We start from the raw sequence: 24,848 nt of genomic DNA on the forward strand, positions 1-24,848 counted from the left end.
ACTTCTCCTCTTCAAAAGACACTGTCAAGAGGGGACTTCCTGGGTAGTCCAGAGGGAAAGACTCCATGCTCCCAATGGAGGGGGCATGGGTTTGATCCCTGGTCGGGGAACTAGATCCAGCATGCAAGCTGCAACTAAGAAGCCCGCAGGCCGCAGCTAAAGATCCTACATGCTGCAACGAAGATCCCACGTGCCGCAACTAAGACCTGGCACAGCCAAAATAAATAAATAAATATTTTTTAAAAAAGAAAAAGAAAATGGGTGGTCATCATTTTTTTAAAAAAATGACACTGTCAAGAGAATAAAAAATCAGGCCACAGATTTGGAGAAAATGTTTGCAAATCATGTATCTGATAGAGGACTTGAATCCAGAATATATGAAGAACTCTCAAAACTCAGTAATAAGAAAACAAACCAATTATAAAATGAGCAAATGATTTAAACAGACTATTAAAGAAGACATACAGATGGCAAATAACCCATGAAGAGAGGCTCAACATCATTAGTCATTAGGGAAATGTAAATTAAAACCACAATGAGATATACACCTATTACAAGGCCTAAAAATTATAAAAACTGGAACAACCACTTTGAAAATGAGTTTGGCAGTTTCTAGAAAAGTTACATAAACACCTGCCGTTTCACTCAGGAGAAATGAAAATGTATATCCACAGAAAGGCACACACAGAAATGTTCATAGTAGCTTTATTTATAATAGCAAAAACTGTAAACAACCCACATGATCATCATCAGGCAGATGGATAAACAAATAGTGGTCTATCTGTAAAATGGAATATTGCTCAACAATAAATAGGAAGGAACTACTGAAACATTCAACAACCTGAATGAATCTTAAAATATGCATGCTCAGTGAAAGAATATAGACAAAAAAAGAATACAAAAAGAATACATGCTGTATGCTTCCATTTATATAAAATTATAGCAATTGCAAACTAATCTTTAATGACAAAAAAGTAGATCACTGGTTGCCTGGGGGAAAGGGGCGGGATGGAGGGATTACAAAGGGACACAAGGAAACTTTTTGGGTTGATAGATGTGCTCATTATTTTTATTGTTTATGGATTTCAAACTTGTAAAACTGTACATTCTAAATATGTGCTGTTTATTGGATTTCGATTGTATCTCAATAAAACTTTTTAAAAGGGATGTAAGAAACATAAAAATTAAAATGTATATTTCAATATTAATTAAAACAAATAAGTTTTTTTTTTTTTTTAAAACAAATAAGTTTTAAAAAAAGATTTTGAGATAATCAGGGAAACTGACAAACTGCCTAGATATTTAATGATATTAAGGAATTGTTAAGAAATTTTAGATGGGATAATGACATTCCAGTTATTTTTATTTTTATTTTTTTTGCGGTACGTGGGCTTCTCACTGTTGTGGCCTCTCCCGTTGCGGAGCACAGGCTCCGTACGCACAGGCTCAGCGGCCATGGCTCACGGGCCCAGCCGCTGCGCGGCATGTGGGATCTTCCCGGACCAGGGCACGAACCCGTGTCCCCTGCATCGGCAGGCGGACTCTCAACCACTGTGCCACCAGGGAAGCCCCCAGTTATGGTTTTTTTAAAGGAAGTCTTTTAGATATAACATTCTGAAACATTTTTGGATAATATATAATATATCCTGGAGGTAGAGGAAGTGGGTAGAGAAATATATGAAACAAGAATGACCATGATTTGAGCTTCCCTGGTGGCGCAGTGGTTGAGAGTCCGCCTGCCGATGCAGGGGACACGGGGTCGTGCCCCAGCGCGGGAAGATCCCACATGCCGCGGAGCGGCTGGGCCCGTGAGCCATGGCCGCTGAGTCTGCGTGTCTGGAGCCTGTGCTCTGCAACGGGAGAGGCCACAACAGTGAGAGGCCCACGTACCGAAGAATAAATAAATAAAGAACTTGCCAAATTATTAAAAAAAGAAAAAAAAAAAAAGAATGACCATGATTTGATAACAGTTTAGCTGAATAACTTACTTGGAGTTTCAATATACTATTCTTATTTTATATACATTTTTCCTATAACTTTTAACAAAAAGAACTAAAAATAAAGAAATATTAAGGAATCATGAGGGTTTCTGTAGCCTACTTGTGATAGAATTAAGAAGTCTGTGGAACCGATGCTATGAATTTGAGGATTCTTTCATAACTAAGATAACCTAATAGAAGTTAATAAATTCCCAAAAGTTCAATAAGAACAGATTTTGTGTTAAGACCACAAAAGAAGCACTTTTTGTTTGCTTGTTTGTCTTAAAAAATATATCTAGGGCTTTATATATATATAAACATAAACAACTAGAAAAAGTAGAAGGCATGTAAGAAATGCAGCCCTGAAGTGACACAGACACCCAAAATAAAGCAAATAGTGCAGTTCAGAATAGAGAATCTGCCACAAGTGATTCCATCCATGAAAGTGATCAGCCTGACACCCTTTACTCAGATGTGCCTCATTTGAAGGTGTTCTTACAGATGCCCCCATGCATTCTCCTTTATCACCTGCCATTTCAACAAGCCATTTTGGGAGCAGTATAAAATCACCAAGGACAGGCTCCTTAATTCATTGCCTATTGACCAAAAATAATTATAAAAAACACACTCTAAACAAACAAAACACATTCTATGACAGTTCTGTAAGGCAGATTCCATTTCCCATTTGAATCAGCTCTGAATGTAGTTTTTATTGCCGTTTTAGCAAAGACTGGATATTCAACAGGAAGAGATATAGCTAATTCTCAGTTCCAGGAAGGACTAATGCAAGTATATTTCTAACAGTTATAAAAGCAACATAACTGCTACCACTCTAAATTTAACAATTCCCTTTTGAGTAATTCAAAGACCTTTACAGTTCTTGGTTTATCAGGTGGGCCAAAGAGTGCCTTCGGTATTTTAAGTAAAAATAAAAGACACATTTTTCATTTTCCCCAAGAACTTTATTGAACAATGTATTCACGCTTTTGTTCCACTACTTTCTGCCATTTTCCAGGCAACTTCATAATTCCAAAACTTTTTATCTTTTTGCGCAAAGAACTGTTCCAGGTGCCTTTTATAGTCTTCCAGGGAATTGAATTTTTTTCCGTTAAGAGAATTTTGTAAAGACCAAAATAGATGGAAATGCGAAGGTGCAATGTCTGGTGAATACAGCGGATGAATCAGAACTTCCCAGACAAGCTGTTACAGTTTTTGCCTGGTCATCAAAGAAACATGCGGTCTTGCGTTATCCTGATGGAAGATTATGCATTTTCTGTTGACTAATTCTGGACGCTTTTCACTAGGTGCAGCTTTCAGTTGGTCTAATTGGGAGCAGTATTTGTTGGAATTAATCGTTTGGTTTTCTGGAAGGAGTTCATAATAGAGGACTCCCTTCTGATCCCGCAATATACACAACATCACCTTCTTTCGATGAAGACCGGCCTTTGGTGGTTGGTGGTAGTTCATTTTGCGTGCCCCACGATCTCTTCCATTCCACATTGTTGTACAGTATCCACTTTTCATCGCCTGTCACAATTTTTTTTTAATTAATTAATTTTTGGCTGCGTTGGGTCTTCGTTGCTGTTGGGTGCAGGCTTTCTCTAGTTGCAGCGAGCGGGGGCTACTCTTCATTGCAGTCCGCGGGCTTCTCATTGCGGTGGCTTCTCTTGCTGCAGAGCACAGGCTCTAGGCACGCGGGCTGCAGTAGTTGTGGCTCCCGGGCTCTAGAGCACAGGCTCAGTAGGTGTGGCACACTGGCTTAGTTGCTCCGCGGCATGTGGGATCTTCCCAGACCAGGGCTTGAACCCGTGTCCCCTACATTGGCAGGTGGGTTCTTAACCACTGTGCCACCAGGGAAGTCCCCAATAATTTGTTTTAAAAACGGAGTGTTTTCATTACATTTCAGTAGAGAATCGCATGCAGAAATAGGGTCAAGAAGGTTTTTCTCGTTTATGTGGAATCCGAACGTCAAAGTGGTTCACATAATCAAGCTGGTGCAAATGATTTTCAACGTTTGATTTGGATTCTTTAAGTACGTCGGCTATCTCCCACGTGGCATAACATTGATTGCTCTCAATTATTGTTTTGATTTGATCGCTATCAACTTCAACTGGTCTACCGAACTGTGGAGCTTTGTCCGGCGAGAAATCTCCAGCACGAAACTTCGCAAACCACTTTTGACACATTTGATCAGTCACAGCACCTTCTCCATACACTGCACAAATCTTTTCGTGCATTTCAGTTGCGTTTTTACCTTTCTTGAAAGAATAAAGTATAATATGCCGAAAATGTTGTTTTTCTTCCATATTCAATATTAAAAAGGCTACACAAAAATTCACCAATTTTTATGTCTTTTTTAAATGCATGCTGATATGACAGCTGTCACATACAATGTAACAAAATTGTTTCCAGTGAAGTTAAAGACAACTAAGTGCTACTAGAGCCATCTTACAGAAGAAACCAAATGAAATTTTTGGCCCACCCAATATGATAAAAAATTTTTGGAGAGAATTTTTCATCAAAACTGCTCATAGGTATAAGTCATCAAATCTATGACTTGTAATGTGAACAATGCTGTATGCAGATTTGATAAGTATACATTTTGTTTCTAAATGGGTAAAATTACAGAAGAAATTTTAACACCAGTTATCTTTATGTAGAAATAAATGGGATAATAATGCTAATATTTACTGTATGTTTACTAGGTTCCAGATGCTACTTAAAGTGCTTTACATTAATTTGCTCATGATAATTAATGCCACAAGTTAGTTAAAATTAACAGCTCCGGGCTTCCCTGGTGGCACAGTGGTTGAAAGTCCGCCTGCCGATGCTGGGGACACGGGTTCGTGCCCCGGTCCGGGAAGATCCCACATGCCGCAGAGCGGCTGGGCCCGTGAGCCATGGCCACTGAGCCTGCGCGTCCGGAGCCTGTGCTCTGCAACGTAAGAGGCCGCAGCAGTGAGAGGCCCGCGTACCGCAAAAAAAAAAAAAAAATTAACAGCTCCATTTTACAGGTAAGAAAATCAAGGAGACAGGCTATACAACTAACAAATAAATTAAAGAGCCAAATTTCATATCCATTCATTCTACCTCCAAAGCCCGCATTTAACCTCTGTGCTATTTAGGGAATAAGATGGCAGAAAAAATGCTTAGATGGAAGATAGTCAAGATATGGACAGAGGAAGCATACAAATCATCAATTCAAATGTCCAAACTTCCATTCAGGCAATACTTTTCCACCTGAATGAAAATGTGCAGTGAATCAAGGAAAGTGGGCTCTAGAAATAAAACTTTACTCACTGAATACTTAACTGCGGCAAGTGGATCTAACCTAACATGTAAATAATACCTCCTACTTCCTTCCAAAGCACTGAAAGGGTGACTTCCCTGGTGGTCCAGTGGTAAAGAATCTGCCTTCCAATGCAGGGGATGTGGGTTTGATCCCTGGTCAGGGAACTAAGATCCCACATGCCACAGGGCAACTAAGCCCGCGCACCACAACTACTAAGCTCGTGCACCTCAAGGAGAGAGCCCGTGTGCCGCAAACTACAGAGCCCACACATTCTGGAACCCGTGTGCCACAACTACAGAGCCCACACATTCTGGAACCCGTGTGCCACAACTACAGAGCCCAAGCGCCCTGGAGCCCGTGCGCCACAACTAGAGAGAAAACCCGAGTGCCTCAACTAGAGAGAAGTCCGAGCGCTGCAACGAAGAGACCACGCGCCACAATGAAAGATCCCACGTGCTGCAACTAAGACCCTACGCAGCCAAAAAAGTAATAAAAGAAAAAAAGTACTGAAAGAGAAGTGAATTTCATGATAAACTTGGAGCTCCTCATAAAGTTGCAATAAAAATTTTAAAGAGCTGTGGTCCTGCTTTAAGAAGACTCAGTACATAACAATCTTCATTGTCTAAGCAAATACCCTTGGAAACAAAGTGCAAAATATTTCATTGCAGATATTTTTTAATAATGCTTCCTCACCATTCTCTTTTCATAGAGTTAAATTTTTAAGGATGGGAGGGAGTTGTTGATCTATGTTACTTAATAGGAAATCCTCAGTGATCCTGGCAGCTCTTCCCCTGATTACAGAACCACCTTCTCCCATTTGCAGTTCTTAATAGCAAGTTAGTCTAAATGGCACCTTTAACCATTCCTACCATTCAGTACAGTTAACAACATGAATGTTTGTGCCACAATACCTGGTTCAAATTCTGGCTCTGACACTTACTACAAGTTGTTTAACCTGTATGTCTCAGCATTAGAATAGGAACAGTACCTTCTCCTTCACAGGCAGCCAAGGGTTAAATGAGTTAAGCCATAGACTCATTTAGAACAGTTCCTGGCACACAAGAAATGCTCAATAAATGTTAGACTTACTCCTAAAGCAAAACAGGAAACTGTCACAGGTATTCTTGGACATTAGAACACCACATGACAAGAAACCCGTAATACTTCTGTAATGAAATGAAGAAGGAAGGGCATAGCACATGTAACTGTCGACAAAATGTGTCCAATTTGAGGAAAATGTATGTACTTTCGGTTGCAGGTTTGAAAATAAGCAAAGGTACATTAAATTCACCTACCAAGAAGTTCTAAACCAAGAGTTGCACTAAATATACATTCTGGCTGAACGCTGAAAGCTTGGGTGTTAGATCAATATCCCGACAAAGCCAAGATCAGAGAGCATCTCCATCCTAGAATGCATATACAAGCCTAATTTTGAAATTATAAAAAACTATAATTGTATTACTAGAAATGTTAGTAATAATTCTAAAATTTGACAAGGCAGTGCAGAAACAAGAACCTCTCAGTGCGGTTGGTCACTAGACTGCAGCTGCGGTGCACTGCAGCTCCTGCAACTTTAACTGGATGCTCACTGTTCAGCATGTTCAGCAGAGGGAGAGAGATTTGCTGACTAGCTCCACTAGGATATTGCAGACAATGAGACGGCCAACAAAATCATCAAGTATTATTTTGTCTTTCAAAATAACTGATTAATTGAAAGAACTATTTTGTCTAATATTATGAATGCTAGAGTACCTCAATCAATTCCAAAGATTACAATTATGCTATAATTTACTCTCTATTATTCTGCTTTATATTACCTGAATTTGGATAAATGGTTTACTGGCTCAAAAAGGAACCAATTTTTCCTGAAGGTATCTAGTTAACTCACTTCTTAACATTCATATACACTGTTGATCTATTTTCTTAGTTAACTTACTGTCTAAATGTTCATATTAATCTATTTCTTTAATTAAATACATTACTTAGTTGTTTTGAATAGTAAAGTAACAGCTTTCACAATCATCAATCGTAGCACTTTACTCTTGTAATAAGTAACAATAATAATAGCAGGTATTTATACAGCACTAACTACATGCCAGGCCCCACTCTACATGAAACACATGCACACCCAACCAATCCTTATAACAGCCTTCTGATGTAGGTGTTATTATTATTCCCATTTTACAGATGAAGAGAACTGAGGCACAGAAAGATTAAATAACTTAGCCAAATTAGTAAATGGAAGAGCTGGGATTTGAACCCAGAACACTGGCTCAGAGTCTCTGCTCTTAAGCATTGCCTCTTCTCAGCTGAAGGATGAGTAAGAGTTAAATAAATAGGTGAAGGGTGAAGGGAGCGTGGAGGAGAGGTACAGAAAAACAAGAATACAGCACTTGCAAAAGCTCTTTGGTAGGTGTGGCATAGGAGCTGGAGAAAGGTGCTTGGGAACATGAAATAAGGGCCACATGGTGAACCTGGAGAAGGCACAGGAGTGGTCGAACTTGAGGGCTCTTCATGGGCCAGACCATGCAGGACTGTGCAGGTCAGGGCAAGGGACAGAAAAAGGACAGGAAGCCACCGGGGGGGAGGGTCTTACTCGAGGGGTGGGGGCACGATGATCAGAATGGCAGTGTGAAAGCCACTTTGGTGTGAAACGGGTGGGTTGGTAGAATGTGAGAATGCAAGGAGCCCCATTAGGAGCTCTGGTGAGAGAGTAGATAGCAGTAGCAGAGACTATGATGGTGAGTGGAGATGGTAGATATAAAAGGGGACAAATCCTCAGGGCATGGTGACAATTGGATTTTGAGGAGACAGTGGGTCAAGAAGAAGGAAATCTCAAGAATGACTCCTAGGTTTCTGGTTGGTGCAACTGGATGAATGGCGAGGCCGTTCTGCAAAACAGAAACACCTAATGAGGGTGGGGGCTTGTGGACCTCAGTCCCGGCCACACTGAGCATGAGGTGCATTTGGGATGCCCACAGGGAGGTGTCTAGGAGGCAGATGGACACATGGGCCTGCAGTCCATGTTGAAGGTTGGAGCCAGAGGTATATATTCTGGAGTCAGGGGATAAATGACAATTCAAGCTGCAGGAGTGCATGAGACCCTATAAAGAGACACTAGACACAGAGAAGAGGGCCTAAGGCAGAGCCCTGAAGAACTCAACATTTTAAAAGAGCGGAAAGACAAGGATGAGTCTGCAAAGGAGGAACTGAGCAGCAGAAAGCAAGCCAGAAGAATGCAGAAACCAATGGGAGGTTGTGGTTAAGAGGAAATCAACACAGGCATACCTTGTCGTATTGCACTTCACAGATTCTGCCTTTTTAACATATTGAATATCTGTGGCAGCCCTGCGTTGGGCAAGTCTAGCAGCACCATTTTCCCAACAGCATTTGCTCACTTGACGTCTCTGTGTCACATTTTGGTAATTCTCGAAATATTTCAAACTTTTTCATTATTATTATATTTGTCATGGTGATCTGTGACCAATGATACAAAGATGTTACTATTGTAATTGTTTTGGGGTGCCACAAACTGCACCCACATAAGACAGTGAACATAATCAATAAATGTTGCATGTGTTCTGACTGCTCCACTAACTGGCCTTCCCATCTCTGTCCCTCTTCTGGGGCCTCCCTATTCCCTGAGACACAACAGTATTGACATTAGGCCAGTTAATAACCCTATAATGGCCTCTAAGTGTTCAAATGAAAGGAAGAGTCAGTCAATATGGCAAACTTCATTGCTGTCTTTATTTTAAGAAACTGCACAGTCACCCCAACCTTTAGCAACCACCACCCTCATCAGTCAGCAGCCATCATCAAGGCAAGACCCTCCACCAGCAAAAAGATTATGACTCATTGAAGGCTGAGATGATAAATATGTTAAAAAGGTTAGTATCTTTAGCCATAAAGTATTTTTTTTTCATAAAGTATTTTTAAGTTAAGGTACGTATACTGTTTTTTTTTAGACACAATGCTATTGCACACTTAATAGACTACAGTACAGTCTAAACATAACTTTTATATGTACTGGGAAACCAAAAAAATCATGTGACTCACTTTATTGTGATATTCGCTTTATTGAGGTGGTCTGGAATCAAACCCACAATATCTCTGAGGTATGCCTGTAAAGTCAAATGTTCTGAGAGGTCAAGAAAGATGCAGACCGAAACATCTGTTAGGTCTGGAGACATGTGGTGACTGTTTCAGAAGGGCAATGAGGACAAAGCCAGACCTGGAGTGAAGTGAGGATGAAGTGAAGGGGAGGAAATGAAGAAAGAATGCACATAACCCCGAAAAAGGCAGCTGAATGTGAATGTAGGGGCAATGAGAGGCTTAAAACAGGAGAGATTGAGCGCAGATAAAATGTTGATAAGAAGACCAGAGCTGGGAGGAAGTATGCCTAAAAATGAAGGAGCTAACTGATAGTGAGATTTCTCTGAAGTCAGTAGGAAATGGGATCCAAATGCTGGAGAGGCTGGTGGAGGGATGGGGCCTCTATTTTACCACAAGGGAAGAAGCCCAGGAGGCAGGTGCAGGCAGGTTTGCACCTTTGAGAGTGGTGTAATTTCTCTGTGACAAAGGAGGCCAAGTTGTACCCAGAAAATGAAAGAGGAGGTGTGGGTGTCAGAAGGATGGAAGAAGGGGAAAGTGGGGGGCAATGTCAGGGCTCTGAGGGGACAAGAAGGACTGAACCAGTTACTGTAATGGGTTGGGGGGGAAGAGCGAATCCAAGAAATGGGCATTGCTGGGCAGTGTTGAGGGCTCATTTCAGAATGTGGTGATGAGGAATTTACAGGGGTTCCCGTCAGCCCTGCTGAGTATCTTGCAGTGCTCAGCCTGTGGATACAGGCAGAAAGAAGGCAGATGGCTACCGGTTGTCCAGGAGGTGGGTGCATTTGCTAGCAAGGTACTCATAGACCCAAGGGGCAAGGGAGTTTAAAGCCTTGGCAAGGGTGCTACAGATGGACCAGGGAACTAAGCTCCATGAAGAAAAGAGGAAGGAGGGACTGGGAGAGAATAAAGGAACAAAAGATAGGGGTCCTGAGGAAAGAGAGACTAGTCACAGTACAGGCTGCTGATGGAAAATAAGTTGTAGGCACAGGACAGAATACTTGAATGCAACCCATTAATTATCATTAATAATCATTCATTAGATGATTTGAACTATTAATTAGTTTGATTATTCATTAACATGTTAAGAAGATAACCCTCTGTGATATGATGAAAGGCTGAGCTTCCTATTCTATGAAGACCTCTTATAAATCTTTAAGAAAAAGACCAACAACCCAATGGGGAAAATGAATGAAATACCCACTTGGCTGGAGATTCCTCCTCCAGGGGGCCCAGGGACTCCTCCACCACTGTGGTCTCTTCCATGGGGGCAGTCGGGTCCATGTCACTGCAAAGCAGCAAGAATCACTCTAGTCACACAAATCTGTTTACATCAATGCCCTTACATATTCAAGATAGAAAAAAACACATTTCAATGTCCTTTTTCTTAAGTAAACATCCCTCAAGGAATTAACATGTACATACAGGTAATCCACATCAAAATAAAAAAGAGGAAGAAAAATGCTCTTAATTGCTAATCCATATAAATTATTTCAAAAGTGTGAAAAGTACTTTGAGAAATACAAGTTTCCATGAATAGCCTAAAATTAAAAACAGATTGTAAAGCACCAGAACAATTATTCAAACTCTTATTATACTAGGAAATTCCAAATATTAACAGGGGCCATAAAAATTTTCAACCTGTGTTAAATGACTTAAAATAGATAAGAATATGCCATTTCAAACTTTAGAAAATGGCAAGAAAGTGGAAACATTCCACAAAAAGGAATGTGTAGGATTACAAACAAGCTGGTGATAACCATACCAGAAAAATACGGCTTTGAAACATCAATTTACATACCGTCACATCTAAATACATAATCTACAGATTAGAAATTACAGCACAGTGAAAAACACTTTGAATTTTAAATACATAATCTTAAATTTTTTATGTTGATATTAATCCTATCTGAACATTACTTTTAAAAAAGTACCAGCAAAAGAAATTTCATTCTCAGGAAAATGCTAAAATTGGTCAATATAATAGAAATATTTTACACTGTACATTCAGAACCCAGCACTTTTTCATCCCCAGTTCAGGAAAAATTTTCATAAAATTAGTTTTTTTTTAAATAAACATAAATTGGGCTTCCCTGGTGGCGCAGTGGTTGAGAGTCCGCCTGCCGATGCAGGGGACACGGGTTCCTGCCTGGTCCAGGAAGATCCCACATGCCGCAGAGCGCCTGGGCCCGTGAGCCATGGCCGCAGAGCCTGCGTGTCAGGAGCCTGTGCTCCGCAACGGGAAAGGCCACAACAGTGAGAGGCCCGCGTACCGCAAAAGATAAATAAATAAATTTTAAAAATAAATAAACATAAATTGAACTATAATAAAAGAATAGAGTTTTTACATTAAAAGTATTTTAATTCTCAACTCAAAGCCATTGTTATCAACTTTAAAAAAAACTCAGTTTTCCAACACAAAATTTGAATAAATAATTTTTACTTTTAAAAAAGGTCCTAAATCAAATGTTCTCCCTGTTTGGAAGGACATCCCTGCTGCTCTGCCTGGCAGAAGTCCTTTAACAAAAGCAGCCTCTACATATCAGCATGACCCTCATGGGTCATGGGAGTTTTTAGCATCCAGGAGTCTAGCAGCAGTGGCAGTGCTGTATTACTCCAACTTTCTCTTTATTCCCTTGGCCATGTCATAAACCAAGGGGATAAAAACATGGATTCACTGACAGTTCATAGCTTTCAACAATTAAAAATCATAAAAGGGCTATAACGATATAGGGGAAGAAAAAAGAAGCAGAATACAAAACAGACTAGCAATTCTTAAACCTGACAATCAATTTAGAAGAAAAATCACAGACCTCCCTCCTGTATTGACCTAAATTATTTTATGAATAAACATAAATCTAATTTTGTGCTTATAGCTCAATAGAACCATAGCTTATAGAACCATATGATGAAAACTACAAAACAAGTAAGTCTCAAGATTAGCACCAATTTATTTTGGCAAATTTTATTATTTTGTTGAAAGTAAATCACCAATGTTGGATTTATTAGAAGAAAGATAAAGCTCCAGGGCCCATGTCTATATTTTGACTTCAGTTATACTAATGTAGAAAATGCCTGTTTGCACAAGTATGGTTAGAAAACAATTTTAAACACCTCAAGGCTTTGTTAACTAGTTCAAATTCAATCAGACTTCATACTTAACCAAATCTATGACAGTGAACAGATTTAATCCAGTGTTGCTTGATTACTACATAAAACTGTCTTGGCTCTTCACAATAAAAGTTGGAAGGCAGTATTATTAAAAACTGCATTTGTGGGTGTCTATCCCAGTTAGGAACAAGAAGATAATATCTGATATTACACTTTTAACATTATTACAAATGGAGAAAATTCTATTTTCAGCACAGGTACTAACAGTCAAACTCTTGAAGAAAACCAGTAACAATGGAAATGGCTCAGTCACACCATTTTGAAAGCATCTTGCCCTTAGATCTAGTTATACTGTCAATGTCTTCAAACAGGAATACTAAACTACAGCAAAACCCTCACACCTCCAATGCACGGTGCAGCACTCGCCCTTGTCAGCCACGAACATATCACTTATTGTTAGGCTCACCTCTGCTGTTTTCTCATTAATCATAACTCAGCTGCACTATACCATGGTGGCAAATCAAAGTCTCAATGTATTAAATAAGAAATTAAAGGCTTATTCTACAAAAAAACTTTCAATTACACATTATTACCACCTAAGAGCTTTGACTTTATAACTCACAAACCAATCCAAAATCAGTGCCATGGGGCACGTTTCATTTTCACATTGGGACATACCATCTGCCAGGAGCACATGTGGTCACTTCTTCATGTTCCAAGGTCAATAATTACCTCTTAGAGTAAGTAAACACTTGGAGCCAAAATGATTTTAAACTCAAATGCAAACTGAAATGGGGTGGTAGTATTAAATAAGCTAGTAAATCAGATGATGCAGAAAGTGCCTGTATTACTTTTAAAAAATATACTATTACAGTAAAATAAAACAAAATGAAAAGGTCTGTATTTGAGATTCTATAGAACCCTAGATTGACAAACATTCAACAAGTTTCTTTTCAAAGACAACACAGATGAGCAATGGTAGTAAATTTAATCTTAGATTTGATCTTATTTTCTACATTTGTTCTTTTTGTTTGTTTGTTTTACGTTACACGGGCCTCTCACTGTTGTGGCCTCTCCCGTTGCGGAGCACAGGCTCCGAACGCACAGGCTCAGCGGCCATGGCTCACGGGCCCAGCCGCTCCTCGGCATGTGGGATCTTCCCGGAGGGCACGAACCCGTGTCCCCTGCATCGGCAGGCGGACTCTCAACCACTGCGCCACCAGGGAAGCCCTGTACATTTGTTTTTAAGGATAAAAATTTAAGAAAAATAAGTTTATGTAAAGAGCTTATATTCTTCAAAAGAAAAAGAAAGTGGAAGTCTGGATCCCCTCAAGCCTTCAAACTTGTGTAAAGTCTTCCCTGCAACACATCCTGTAGCAACCCATTCCTCATACTTCCCCGCAGCCCTGAAATGACAGAAATAGCAGAACCAAGTACCTCCCCTAAGTAGCAAAACTGGCACAGATCTGAGATATCATAAAGCCTGAGAAATGTCAAATTTGAACCTCAGGTGAAACTTGTCATTGAGCTTTGATCTGCAAATGATTTTATAAAATCAAGATGCAGGGACTTCCTTGGTGGCGCAGTGGTTAAGAATCTGCCTGCCAATGCAGGGGACACAGGTTCGATCCCTGGCCTGGGAAGATCCCACATGCTGCGAAGCAACAAAGCCCATGCGCTACAACTACTGAGCCTGCACTCTAGAGCCCACGAGCCATAACTACTGAGCCCGTGTGCCACAACTACTGAAGCCCGTGCGCCTAGAGCCCATGCTTCGCAACAAGAGACGCCACAATGAAAAGCCCGTGCACTGCAACAAAGAGTAGCCCCCGCTCGCCACAACTAGAAAAAGCCTGCACGCAGCAACGAAGACCCAAAGCAGCCAAAAATAAATAAATAAACTTATTTTTTAAAAAAAGATGCAATGTATACAAAAACTTTGGAAGGTCACAGAAAAATAAAGTACAGAATATCCAGGAATTTAAAAAGCATTCTGAGGCATATGCAAATATACAGTGCCATGTGCTTGGGGTGTCAGCAAATATACAATTTGCTTGGCTAAAATAAGATAAAAGAATTTTGAAAGCAGTTTCAAATCTAACCACAACATAGCAAAACTGTTTAAAAAAGTTATCTCATGAAACAAAAGCCTAAATTCAATCGCTACATAAAGCACACAAGTATAAAGACATGGCAAGCATAACACAGAGGACATAATTTGCAAGACAGGCAAATAAAGATCCAGATATTTCCACTTAATTGTAGGTTCACAGAAGGTACACATTTGCACCATACCTGGTATCTTTACCTGATCCCCAGGTGCGAACTCCATATCCACCCATGTTGTCTTCAGTTCTGATTGCTCTAGAAAACCAAAGAATATTCCCTTAAACTAGAAGCTGGTGTCCAGTCAATCTCCAAATCAGAAAAGCTGATCATAAAAACTGTCCCAGGATCAGCTCCCTTAGGAATAACTGCATACTAATATAAAGTCAACTAAATATTAAAACACAACAGATTCACACCAAGATCTTAAAGGGAAAGTAGCATTTACAATGAAACTTACATTTTATCATTACCACTGTATCTCTCAAATTCTCGTTTCCCTCTCTGGTCAAAACCGTCAAAAGCTCTGTTCCCAGGACCACCTCTGCCTCTGCTTCGCATGCCCCCTCTTGGGCATCCACGTCCTCTCAGTGGTCTTTCTCGATCAAACCTGTCAACTGGTCTTGGAAGAGATGAGTATAATAAAAAGCAGTGAATTGGATTAAAGAGCTAAGGCTTTTTTTGATTAAAAAAAATTCTAGAAGGACATTATGGCTACAGTATATTGGAAAGAATCGTGTATCTTGAATAAAAAAATTAATAGTTAAATTTACTGAGCACATACTATCTCTAGCACTGTTCTGAGCCCTTCACGTACAGTCATTTAATTACAACTAGTGCCCACAGATGAGGAAGATAGCTGAAGATGACGTCTTTGTTGTTAAATCCAATAGCAACTTTTGTCTCTAGGTCATCTGACCCTTATGCATCATTTGACACTGCCAACCACTGATTTTCCTCTGCCCTTTCTGGCTTCTCTTTCCCTGCTCATCCTTATAAAATGATTTTTGACACAGGTAATATCCAAACATTCACAAGGTACTCCTCTTGCTTCTTGGCCACACAATTCTACTTCTCAAAGGCAGACACTGCAGAGTCACATATAGGGAAAGGTTCTACACCTTGCCTTTTTCATGGAACATGTCTTGAATATCCCATCTTCTGGATACCTACACATTTGTCCTTAAGAGCACCAGCATTCCTGACTACCTACCTCCTGTACACATCGTCCTCGTCCCTATGCTAATGCTACATGGCCCCTTCACGTGACCCTGAGTCTCTCATTTGGGGGTCTCTCTGATTTCAGGCCACAAAGCCAGTAACTTCCTGGACATCCCCCTGTGTCACCCCATGGCCCTGAAGATACATGACCAACACTGACCCCTTGCTCCTACTACGGTCCCTAACTCACAACATGGAAGTGTCCAAGCCAAGAAACTCCCTTTTCTCACTCTTTCCCTGCCACACCCACTGGATCCAGGGCCTGACCGCCCGCTTCTCCTCATATCCATTCTCTGCTACCATCTGGTCACTGTCACTTTTTATGAGGACTTGTCTCTCCTCCACCAGACTCAAAGCTTCTGCAGGAAGGGCCTCATCTTTTTCATTGTTAAATCCTAGTTTAATAAGAAATTATATTTTTTAATTTGTCAAGGCTTTTAAAAACATTTAAAGCAACAAATTACTTATTGAAATCTAGTGACATTAGTCGCTCAAACACGAGAACTAGAGGTGTGTTCCAGTCTACTGAAACAGGCTGAAAATGTTACATTAAAAAGCTACTATACAATCACCGATAAAAAGATACAAAACTCACAATTCTCCTTACTCAAAAAGATAAAGAAATACAGAAGGGCCAATCATTAACTTTATGCCAGTCTCTTTCAAGAAACATCATCCTAAATCAATTCTCCAAGCTGGCTTTTCTGTCTCCCACCTCCCCGGACCAAAACCAAAATTTTAAAGAGAGGCTGTTATAGAATCTGATTCCACATTACAGTAAATATCTAAAGCCGAGTTCTAAAACAATGACAAATGAACAGTAACAGTAAATTCTTAACCAGGAAGTTGGACAGCGCCATAAAAGAAGTCTACCTAAAAACTGAGAAGAAATGAAGCATAAAACTCTATATGGAAAATAATGCCAATAGTCAAAATCGGGTCTAAATTTACATGAACTCTAGATCAGATACTGATAAAATAAAGAATTCATTAATAATATAATAGTAACTGAAGCTGACCCTAAAAATAACCCTGTGTGTTCTAGTCTATTTTAATCCCTTAAATCATTTTTATTTATCCCACAGGTTTACCCCACCCCCAATTAAATATATGCTCAATTGCTTCTTTATAATCCCCTTCTTATAAAATATATATATTTTTAATAGATCTTTATTGGAGTATAATTGCTTCACAGTACTGTGTTAGTTTGTTGTACACCAAAGTGAATCAACCATATGTATACATATGGCCCCATATCCCCTCCCGCTTGGGCCTCCCTCCCACCCTCCCTATCCCACCCCTCTAGGTCATCACAAAGCACCGAGCTGATCTCCCTGTGCTATGCTGCTGCTTCCCACTAGTTAACTATTTCACATTCAGTAATGTATATATGTTGATGCTAGTCTCACTTCGCCCCAGCCTCCCCCTCCCACCCCATGTCCTCAAGTCTGTTCTCTATGTCTACATCTTTATTCCTGCCCTGCAACTACGTTTGTCAGTACCTTTTTTTTTTTTTAGATTCCGTATATATGCGTTAGAATATGGTATTTGTTTTTCTTTCTGACTTACTTCACTCTGTATGACAGACTCTAGGTCCATTCACCTCACTACAAATAACTCAATTTCGTTTCTTCTTATGGCTGAGTAATATTCCAAGGTATCAATTTACATTCCCGCCAACAGTGCAGGAGGGTTCCCTTTTCACCACACCTTTTCCAGCATTTATTGTTTCTAGATTTTTGGATAATAGCCATTCTGACCACATGAGGTGATACCTCATTGTAGTTTTGATCTGCGTTTCTCTAGTAATTAGTGATGTTGAGCATCTTTTCATGTGCCTCTTGGCCATCTGTATGCCTTCCTTGATGAAATGTCTATTTAAGTCTTCCAGCCATTTTTAAAATGGATTGTTTGTTTTTTTGATATTGAGCTCCATGAGCTGTTTGTATATTTTGGAGATTAATCCTTTGTTGTTTCATTTGCAAATATTTTCTCCCATTCTGAGGGTTGTCTTTTCATCTTGTTTATTGTTTCCTTGGCTGTGCAAAGCTTTTAAGTTTAAGTCCCATTTGTATATTTTTGTTTTTACTTCCATTACTCTAGGAGGTGGGTCAAAAAAGATTTTGCTGTGGTTTATGTCAAAAGTGTTTTTTCTCTGTTTTCCTTGCTGTGATTTATGTCATAGAGTGTTCTGCCTATGTTTTCCTCTAAGAGTTTTATAGCGTCTGGTCTTACATTTAGGTCTTTAATCCATTTGGAGTTTACTTTTGTGTATGGTGTCAGGTAGTGTTCTAATTTCATTCTTTTACATGTAGCTTATCCTCTTTTTTAATAGGTTGGTGAGCATTAAGAATTTGAGCAGGCAAACTCAAATTCTGGGCTCTTCTACAAAATAACTGGTCCATACTCTTAAAAAATGTCAAATCCATAAATAAATGAAAGACCAAAGAGCTGTTTTAAATTAAAGAAGACTAAATGCAATGCACATTCCTGGACTGGATCCTGAACCAAAATTGTTTTTCTTCTGCTAGAAGGATATTATTAGGACAATTGGTGCAATTTGAGTAGTCTGTAGATTACATAATTTAGAGAATTAGATAATAGTGTTGCATCAATGTTAATGAGTTTGATAATTGTACCATGTATTTAGGAAATATATTTAAAGTATTTAGGGATAAAGAGACATTCCTGTAGCTTACTCTCAAATGCCAAGGAAAAAAGAGGTGTGTGTGTGTGTGTGTGAGAGAGAGAGAGACAGAGAGAGAGAGAGAGACAGAGAGAGAGAGAGAGAGGAGAAAGAGAAGGAGAGAGTGAGGGAGGGGTATGATAAAGCAAATGTGGTAAAATGTTATTGGAGAATCTGGATGAGGGTATATGGGAATTCCTTATATAATTCTTAAAACTTCCTGTATCCAAAATAGGCATCCCTTAATAGGCAGTTTTTTTCATGGTAACATATAAAGACTTATCCTTTTAAAAAAACTCATAATTTTGCTACTAAAAAAGCTGGAAACATGAGTTATAATTTCCTTATTTCCACAGAATAAATCCCTGCAGTGAAGGAAAAAAATACACAAATGCTTCCCAAAATAAGCAGCTCTGATCCAGAAGGCTTTCTGTAAGCAAGCAGACTGCGGCTGTTACATAGCAAATTTGAACTAATCACCCAAAAAAAGCAGAATTAAGCCTTTCTCTCGCCCTCATCCTCTAACATGGTGGCAGATATACCATCTCTGTTTTGAATGTATAGTGGAATAGGTAGTCAAGAAGTTGAAAGACTTTGGGAATAACGGCTCCCTTGACATTCAACTGTACACTATTCTAGTCTCTTTTAGCCTTTTTAACTTTCTTTTCCTTTAAATGTGATTCACAAGTTGTTTTGTTTTAATCTAAACCCAGTGCTATGCAGGTTTAATAATTAAACACTTGAGGCAGCAAGCATCCATCTTGTTAGTGCCAAGCATAAGACACTAAGAACTGCTTCCCGTGTATAGGTGGGCATGATAGCCCACATGCTGCCACATTACTCAGAAGGGTGTCAGGCTGCACCAGCCTGAGATCATCTTCTAGGTCAGAGCACTTTCTAGAGAAAGCATGGGAGCCTTAAACTGGTGTCACATGTTTTATCAGGTTTTTTGTCCAGTTTCATCATGATAACCTATTGACCTGACATGGGGCTAGGAATTTGTTTAAATTCATTAGTAGCCCAAATTAGTACTGCTAAATCAAGAACATAATTATATCTCTGGCCTAAATTTCAAAAGAAAATTTAATCAGTTTAGCATACTCCTATATAGTTTGTTATAAGAATGCTTTTCATAGTTACCAATAAGTAATCCATTTTTCATTGTGTAATGATTTCCGGAACCAAGACTTAAGGTCATCTATGAGATAGATGGAAGGTGCTTCACGTGTTACCTAAGGTAGTATGATTTGGTACTTAAATTGGCAAAATATTCCCAGGACTGGCACCACAAAAAGGTTGCAAAGGCTAGTAGTCCTCTGAAAATCCTTCTGGTTCCCCCAACCCTCCAGGCCGAGGTCTGCAGTACTTACTTTTCATCTGTAAACTTCTCAGGTGTAAAGTCTGCCTGCCTCTCCGTCTCATAGGGTCGATATTCCCTGTAGGATCTCCGCTCTGCTCTATCAAGCGTCACCTCTGTCCCCCGGCTCTCACTCCACCCTTGCTGCTCCCCTCTTCTGGAAGTTCGTTTCAGGCCTGACAGGGAGGAATCAAAGGGGAGAGCTAGAACACAAGGTCTGCAACAGCACGTTATTACAGGTACTTTTAAATTTTACTTTTCTAGAAAACAATGTCATAGGAAAATTTGGGAAGTTTGGAAAAGTTCAGAGAAGAAAAACGGTTGCCGATACTACTACTGCCCAGAGTCGTCTTTTAATAAAACTTTGACATTACTACTGAATCCCTTATGTCCTAGAAATTATGATAAGATAAACTATACCAACTCACTTACAATTACAAATATTTAACAATGACTCTGTGATAGCAACGGAGATATATTATCAACTACATTTCACAACAGCAGCTTTATCAAAACATGGTAGCTAAGTTCCTTCCAGAAAATTAAAGGATAAATACCCTGTATTTCAGAACACATTTTTAGAATCCCAACTAGAATTTATCATTCATTGGCTGATAAAGTTTTCATTTTTAAATAGCTTGTACCATTGTATCTTTCTCATTTGAAAACAGATTTTCCTGGTCTTTGATGGGATTTATACATTTATCATCACACTTCTCAAATATAAGGCCAAGCTGGTATTTGCCAACTCATGCAAGGGCTGGCCAGCACTTGAAGGGGCATCTCCCATCCACGGAGAGGCCAGCACTGAGGAGGTAGGGGCTGGGGCACTCCAGCCTTCTCTGTTCTCTTTTTACTCCTCTCGGTTTTGACGCTTTAAAAATTTTCAGCAGGGTCTATGTCTTAAGGCAACTAATATTTGGTGCATATATTGTGAAGAACTTTGTTATTTCTTAAATCATCTTCCAAAAATGTGTGTTCATCTTTTCTTTGTATACGTTTAATAGGTCTCCATCTCAAACATTATGTACAATTTTCATTTTAGTAGAAAATTTTAGATTTTTCTTGGTATGTCACCCTCCACATTTATTGTATGGCTATAAAAATATTAAATGTACTTGAATTAATGGGTATGTTTTTAAACTACCGGGTTCCTCTTCTACTTAGGCAGATACTTGTGATTCTTAAGAAATATATGTTTACATGTATTCTCCTATTTTCCCACTTAATATTTTCTATCTAAGCTTTATAAACTAGGCACATGTAAATATTAACATAGTTCCAGTATGTTACTAATCTCATTTTAAAGCAAAAATCATGTCGTGACACCACTAACACAAAACCATGCAATTTATTACTTGTTAGCTAACAAAGTGTTTTTCTGAAATGCGAAATATTGCACAACAGACCTAAGTTCAATCTTAAGTTAATGTCCCATAACCTAGGAAATGCTTAAATCTGACTTGCTTCCTGAAGCCCCAGTCTGAGCTTGTGACATGTTTAGGATATAGGGAAGATGTTATCATAAACAGAGCATTATGCTTTTATTGCAGAAAGAGAGACTGACACTGGTGCCCAACTGCCCAGGAGTATGCAGTGCCAGATCCGAGTGCATACATGTTACTAAGAGAGATCAAATTTGGAAGAGGCATTGAAAATGTTATTGTGAAAGTTAACTATCTAACAAGTTGAAAACTATAATAGACCATGACATAACAGCAAGAACATCAACAGTAACAATACTTTTCAATACTTTTCCCTCAATATGAAAAGTTATTTTAATAGTTTCCAATTTCCTATTCATAACCTGTAATTTAAAAAAAAACAACTAAATATCTCCACTCAACTACAGAATTACTTAGCTTATTCCCACCTTCTCTCTGCTTTCAAGGTTATTTAAAAAATTGTATCAATTAAATTTGGAATTCATCATTCAAAATTTAAAATGACATTTGCTGCATACTTTATACTAAAGTTTCTTCCAAAGCTTCTGTGTATAAGTTGAAAACCATTAAATATAACTGGCAACTTATTAGAATAATTATCAATACCCTGCAAACATTTCCTTTTCCTCCCAAAATCCAAAAAACAAAGATAATAGGGGTCCAGTTTTTCCCACAATTTACTACTAAGGGATCAAGAATGCAACTGAGGGCTTCCCTGGTGGCGCAGTGGTTGAGAGCCTGCCTGCTGATGCGGGTGACATGGGTTCGTGCCCCGGTCCGGGAAGATCCCACATGCCGCGGAGCGGCTAGGCCCGTGAGTCATGGCCGCTGAGCCTGCGCGTCCAGAGCCTGTGCTCCGCAACGGGAGAGGCCCGCGTACCGCAAAAAAAAAAAAAAAAAAAATGCAACTGAACCTAGTTTTTCTGTGTTAGATCAGCGGCTCCAAGTGGATATGCAAACATTGAATTTTACTAGCCCTTTCCAATAAAAGGCTGGCATATGCAGTCTCATCACTGATGTAACCCCAAGCCCACATGAAGGGACAGAATACAATAAAATTTACAATGAGATTTCCCCCAAATAAATTTGAGCTTTGACTCAGAGATTAGTTCTGAAAGGCCAGGAAAAGCAAAGCTGAAACAGCCTGTGAAGACTTCAAGAACGAATTTTTTGAGCAAGGCTCATCCAAAAGTCTATGTATATTGTTAAATAGTGAAGGCCATTAAAAACCTATTTCTATGGGAAAATCTTATGATTTCCACATCCTTTTGAGATTAATGTTTCCGTTATATGTCAAACTTGTTTTGACTTAGATTCTTGTCTACACTAAGCATTCATTTATAATATTCTAACTAAATTAAAAATTTTGAGTGTTAGAAAAGTACAGTCCGTATCAATTAGGGCTACAAAACCTTGAGAGAGTAGCTCTCTAACACCCATTACAGACAAGTTTAGCACAGTAGCTACATAAACGGAAACTAATGAGCTGTTTGCTCCTGAAATAACATACTTGAAAAAGAACTAGAATTATAAAATTTCCATTTTAACTAAAAAACTAACTAAAGTTCTTTAATATAGATCTCAAAAGCCAGATCACTTGGACCATAAACAACTGACAGAAAAAAAGTTATAAATGTACTAGACTACAGTGCTAAGTTTATTAGTTTAGCAAGTTATAACTGTACTAGATCATAACGCTAAATGCAGGTTGCAACCCAGTTTATATCATGTAAATTTAGAAAAAAAGAAGTAGCTCTGTGCATTTATGTATGTAAATGCAAGGTGTTAAAATAAGAAAAATACAGGATTTTCACTATACTTCATACACTTTTGAATTGTTTAAAATTTTTATAACAAAAATGCATGACATTTTTAATAGTAAAAAGGTTAAAAAGCAATACATTGACATAGAAAACTAAATTCAGTTTCACACTAAAATACATATTTTCACTTGTTAAAAAATAAAGCTTAGCCTTTCCCAATTCTTATTACTATGATATTTATCTAAATAGATTTAAAAGAAAAGATAGAACATAATGCAAAATGTACAAATTATCTCAAGTCTCACTCACTGTTTAAATAGGCTCATAACTGTACCGGTCCACCAAGGAGTCTTGGGATATCCAATAGCATTTAAAATAATTTTCAATATTTTTATTACAGTGACTTAATTTTCTGATTTTCAAGAGATAATGCTGGATTGAACTTTCCACAGATAAAGGTAAACATTACCTAGTTGCAGGAGTCAAAGCCCCAACACTCAAATCAGGTGTTATTGTCTCAGGGCTGGGCTGCACAATTTTTATCAAGCAAGGACCAAGCCAGTAAAGCCAAGTTGAATACACTGCCAAACATTGGCTGGAGTGGTCGAATTATACATCTTAACATTCTTTTTACGGAAACTTTAGGACCACTGTCTTATTTTTGAAAAACAGAGGAAACACAGGTGGAAACTTGGAGGCTTTGCCAGTGATGCAGTTCAGGTGAGAAAAGACTCTTAAGCACCCTCCGTCCCTAGATGCAGACAGTGCAGTACACCAAGCTTTGTACTTGCCGTTTTGGCTAAGCAGGGAGTGGGGAACTTTGAATATTCTTGTTGAAAAGGTTAATTTAAAACGCTTTTCTTAAAGCAGCTTGAGTTAATGACAAGTTACACAATCCATCAACGCTGCCTGCTACATTGAAAACCCGTGCGGGACGACTGCTGGAAGCTCCGTAAGGGGGATGGATGGGTGAAGGCACAGAGCTTGGAAGGAGCCGGGGACCCCGCGTCCACCCCCGCCGCATTCTGCTCGCGGCCCTGACGTCACAGCCCGCCCCCGAGGTCACCCAGGACTTCCCTCCATCACAAAGGCCCCAGCCCCTCACCCCGGCGATCCTTCACACACCCCGGGCTCTCGCCGCCACCCCCAGGGTCAGGGTGCACCCTCCTCCACTCTCCCTAAAAGGCGCTCCCCTCCCTCCTTCCCACCACGCTACTTTTTGCCTCCCGACGCGAATCTTGCAGAGGTTGGGCTGGAGGATGGAGAAGGTCCCTGCTAGTTCTAGATCTGAGAGCCCCGGGTCAGCGACCTCAGTGTTCGCCCCCACACACCAACCCAGAAATATCCCTCAACTTTGCCCAACTTGTAAAGGCTCAGTTTCAGCGTTCTGAAACCCCCTACTCCAAGCCTGCACTCTCCTTCGCCCCCAGAAGGGACTGGGAAAGGCCAGAAGGGGCGTGACACCCTACACCCCGTCCTCTTTTCCCACCCTCCTCGGCCACAGGGACCCTCAACTCCAGCCAACTCTTCCCAGAGCCCCCTCCCCTTTCTGGAACAGATTCCAGTGATCCCAGTCTCGTAGTAGGAGGTCGTGGGGCTGCTGAGGAGAGGTGACCTCCATGACCCCATTCTCCTTCCCTCCCGCCCACCGCGCCCACCCCGGGGCATCTAGGTGCCGGGCGGAGCGCGCGTACCGGGCGGCTGAGGGCCGCCCCCTGGGCTGTCTGGCTGCTGCGCGCCGGGGGCCGGGAGGCTCTTGCGTTCCTTCTGAGACT

The 24,848-nt window shown here is 39.8% G+C and overlaps 1 protein-coding gene across 1 annotated transcript in view; it reads right to left on the reverse strand.

The window, feature by feature from the left end:
* The window catches only part of HABP4 (hyaluronan binding protein 4), a 35,849-nt gene that overhangs the window by 10,474 nt on the left and 527 nt on the right, over nt 1-24,848 (reverse strand). The window contains exons 2-6 of the mRNA XM_024761411.1: nt 24,768-24,846; nt 19,879-20,041; nt 15,062-15,223; nt 14,791-14,859; nt 10,589-10,672 (exon numbers count right to left, since the gene is read on the reverse strand). Of these exons, the coding sequence (XP_024617179.1) occupies nt 10,589-10,672; nt 14,791-14,859; nt 15,062-15,223; nt 19,879-20,041; nt 24,768-24,846 (557 nt within the window). The remainder of the gene's footprint in view (nt 1-10,588; nt 10,673-14,790; nt 14,860-15,061; nt 15,224-19,878; nt 20,042-24,767; nt 24,847-24,848) is intronic.

This window comes from Neophocaena asiaeorientalis, unplaced genomic scaffold (assembly GCF_003031525.2).
Source record: "Neophocaena asiaeorientalis asiaeorientalis breed wild unplaced genomic scaffold, Neophocaena_asiaeorientalis_V1.1 scaffold247, whole genome shotgun sequence".
NCBI classification, from domain to species: domain Eukaryota; kingdom Metazoa; phylum Chordata; class Mammalia; order Artiodactyla; family Phocoenidae; genus Neophocaena; species Neophocaena asiaeorientalis.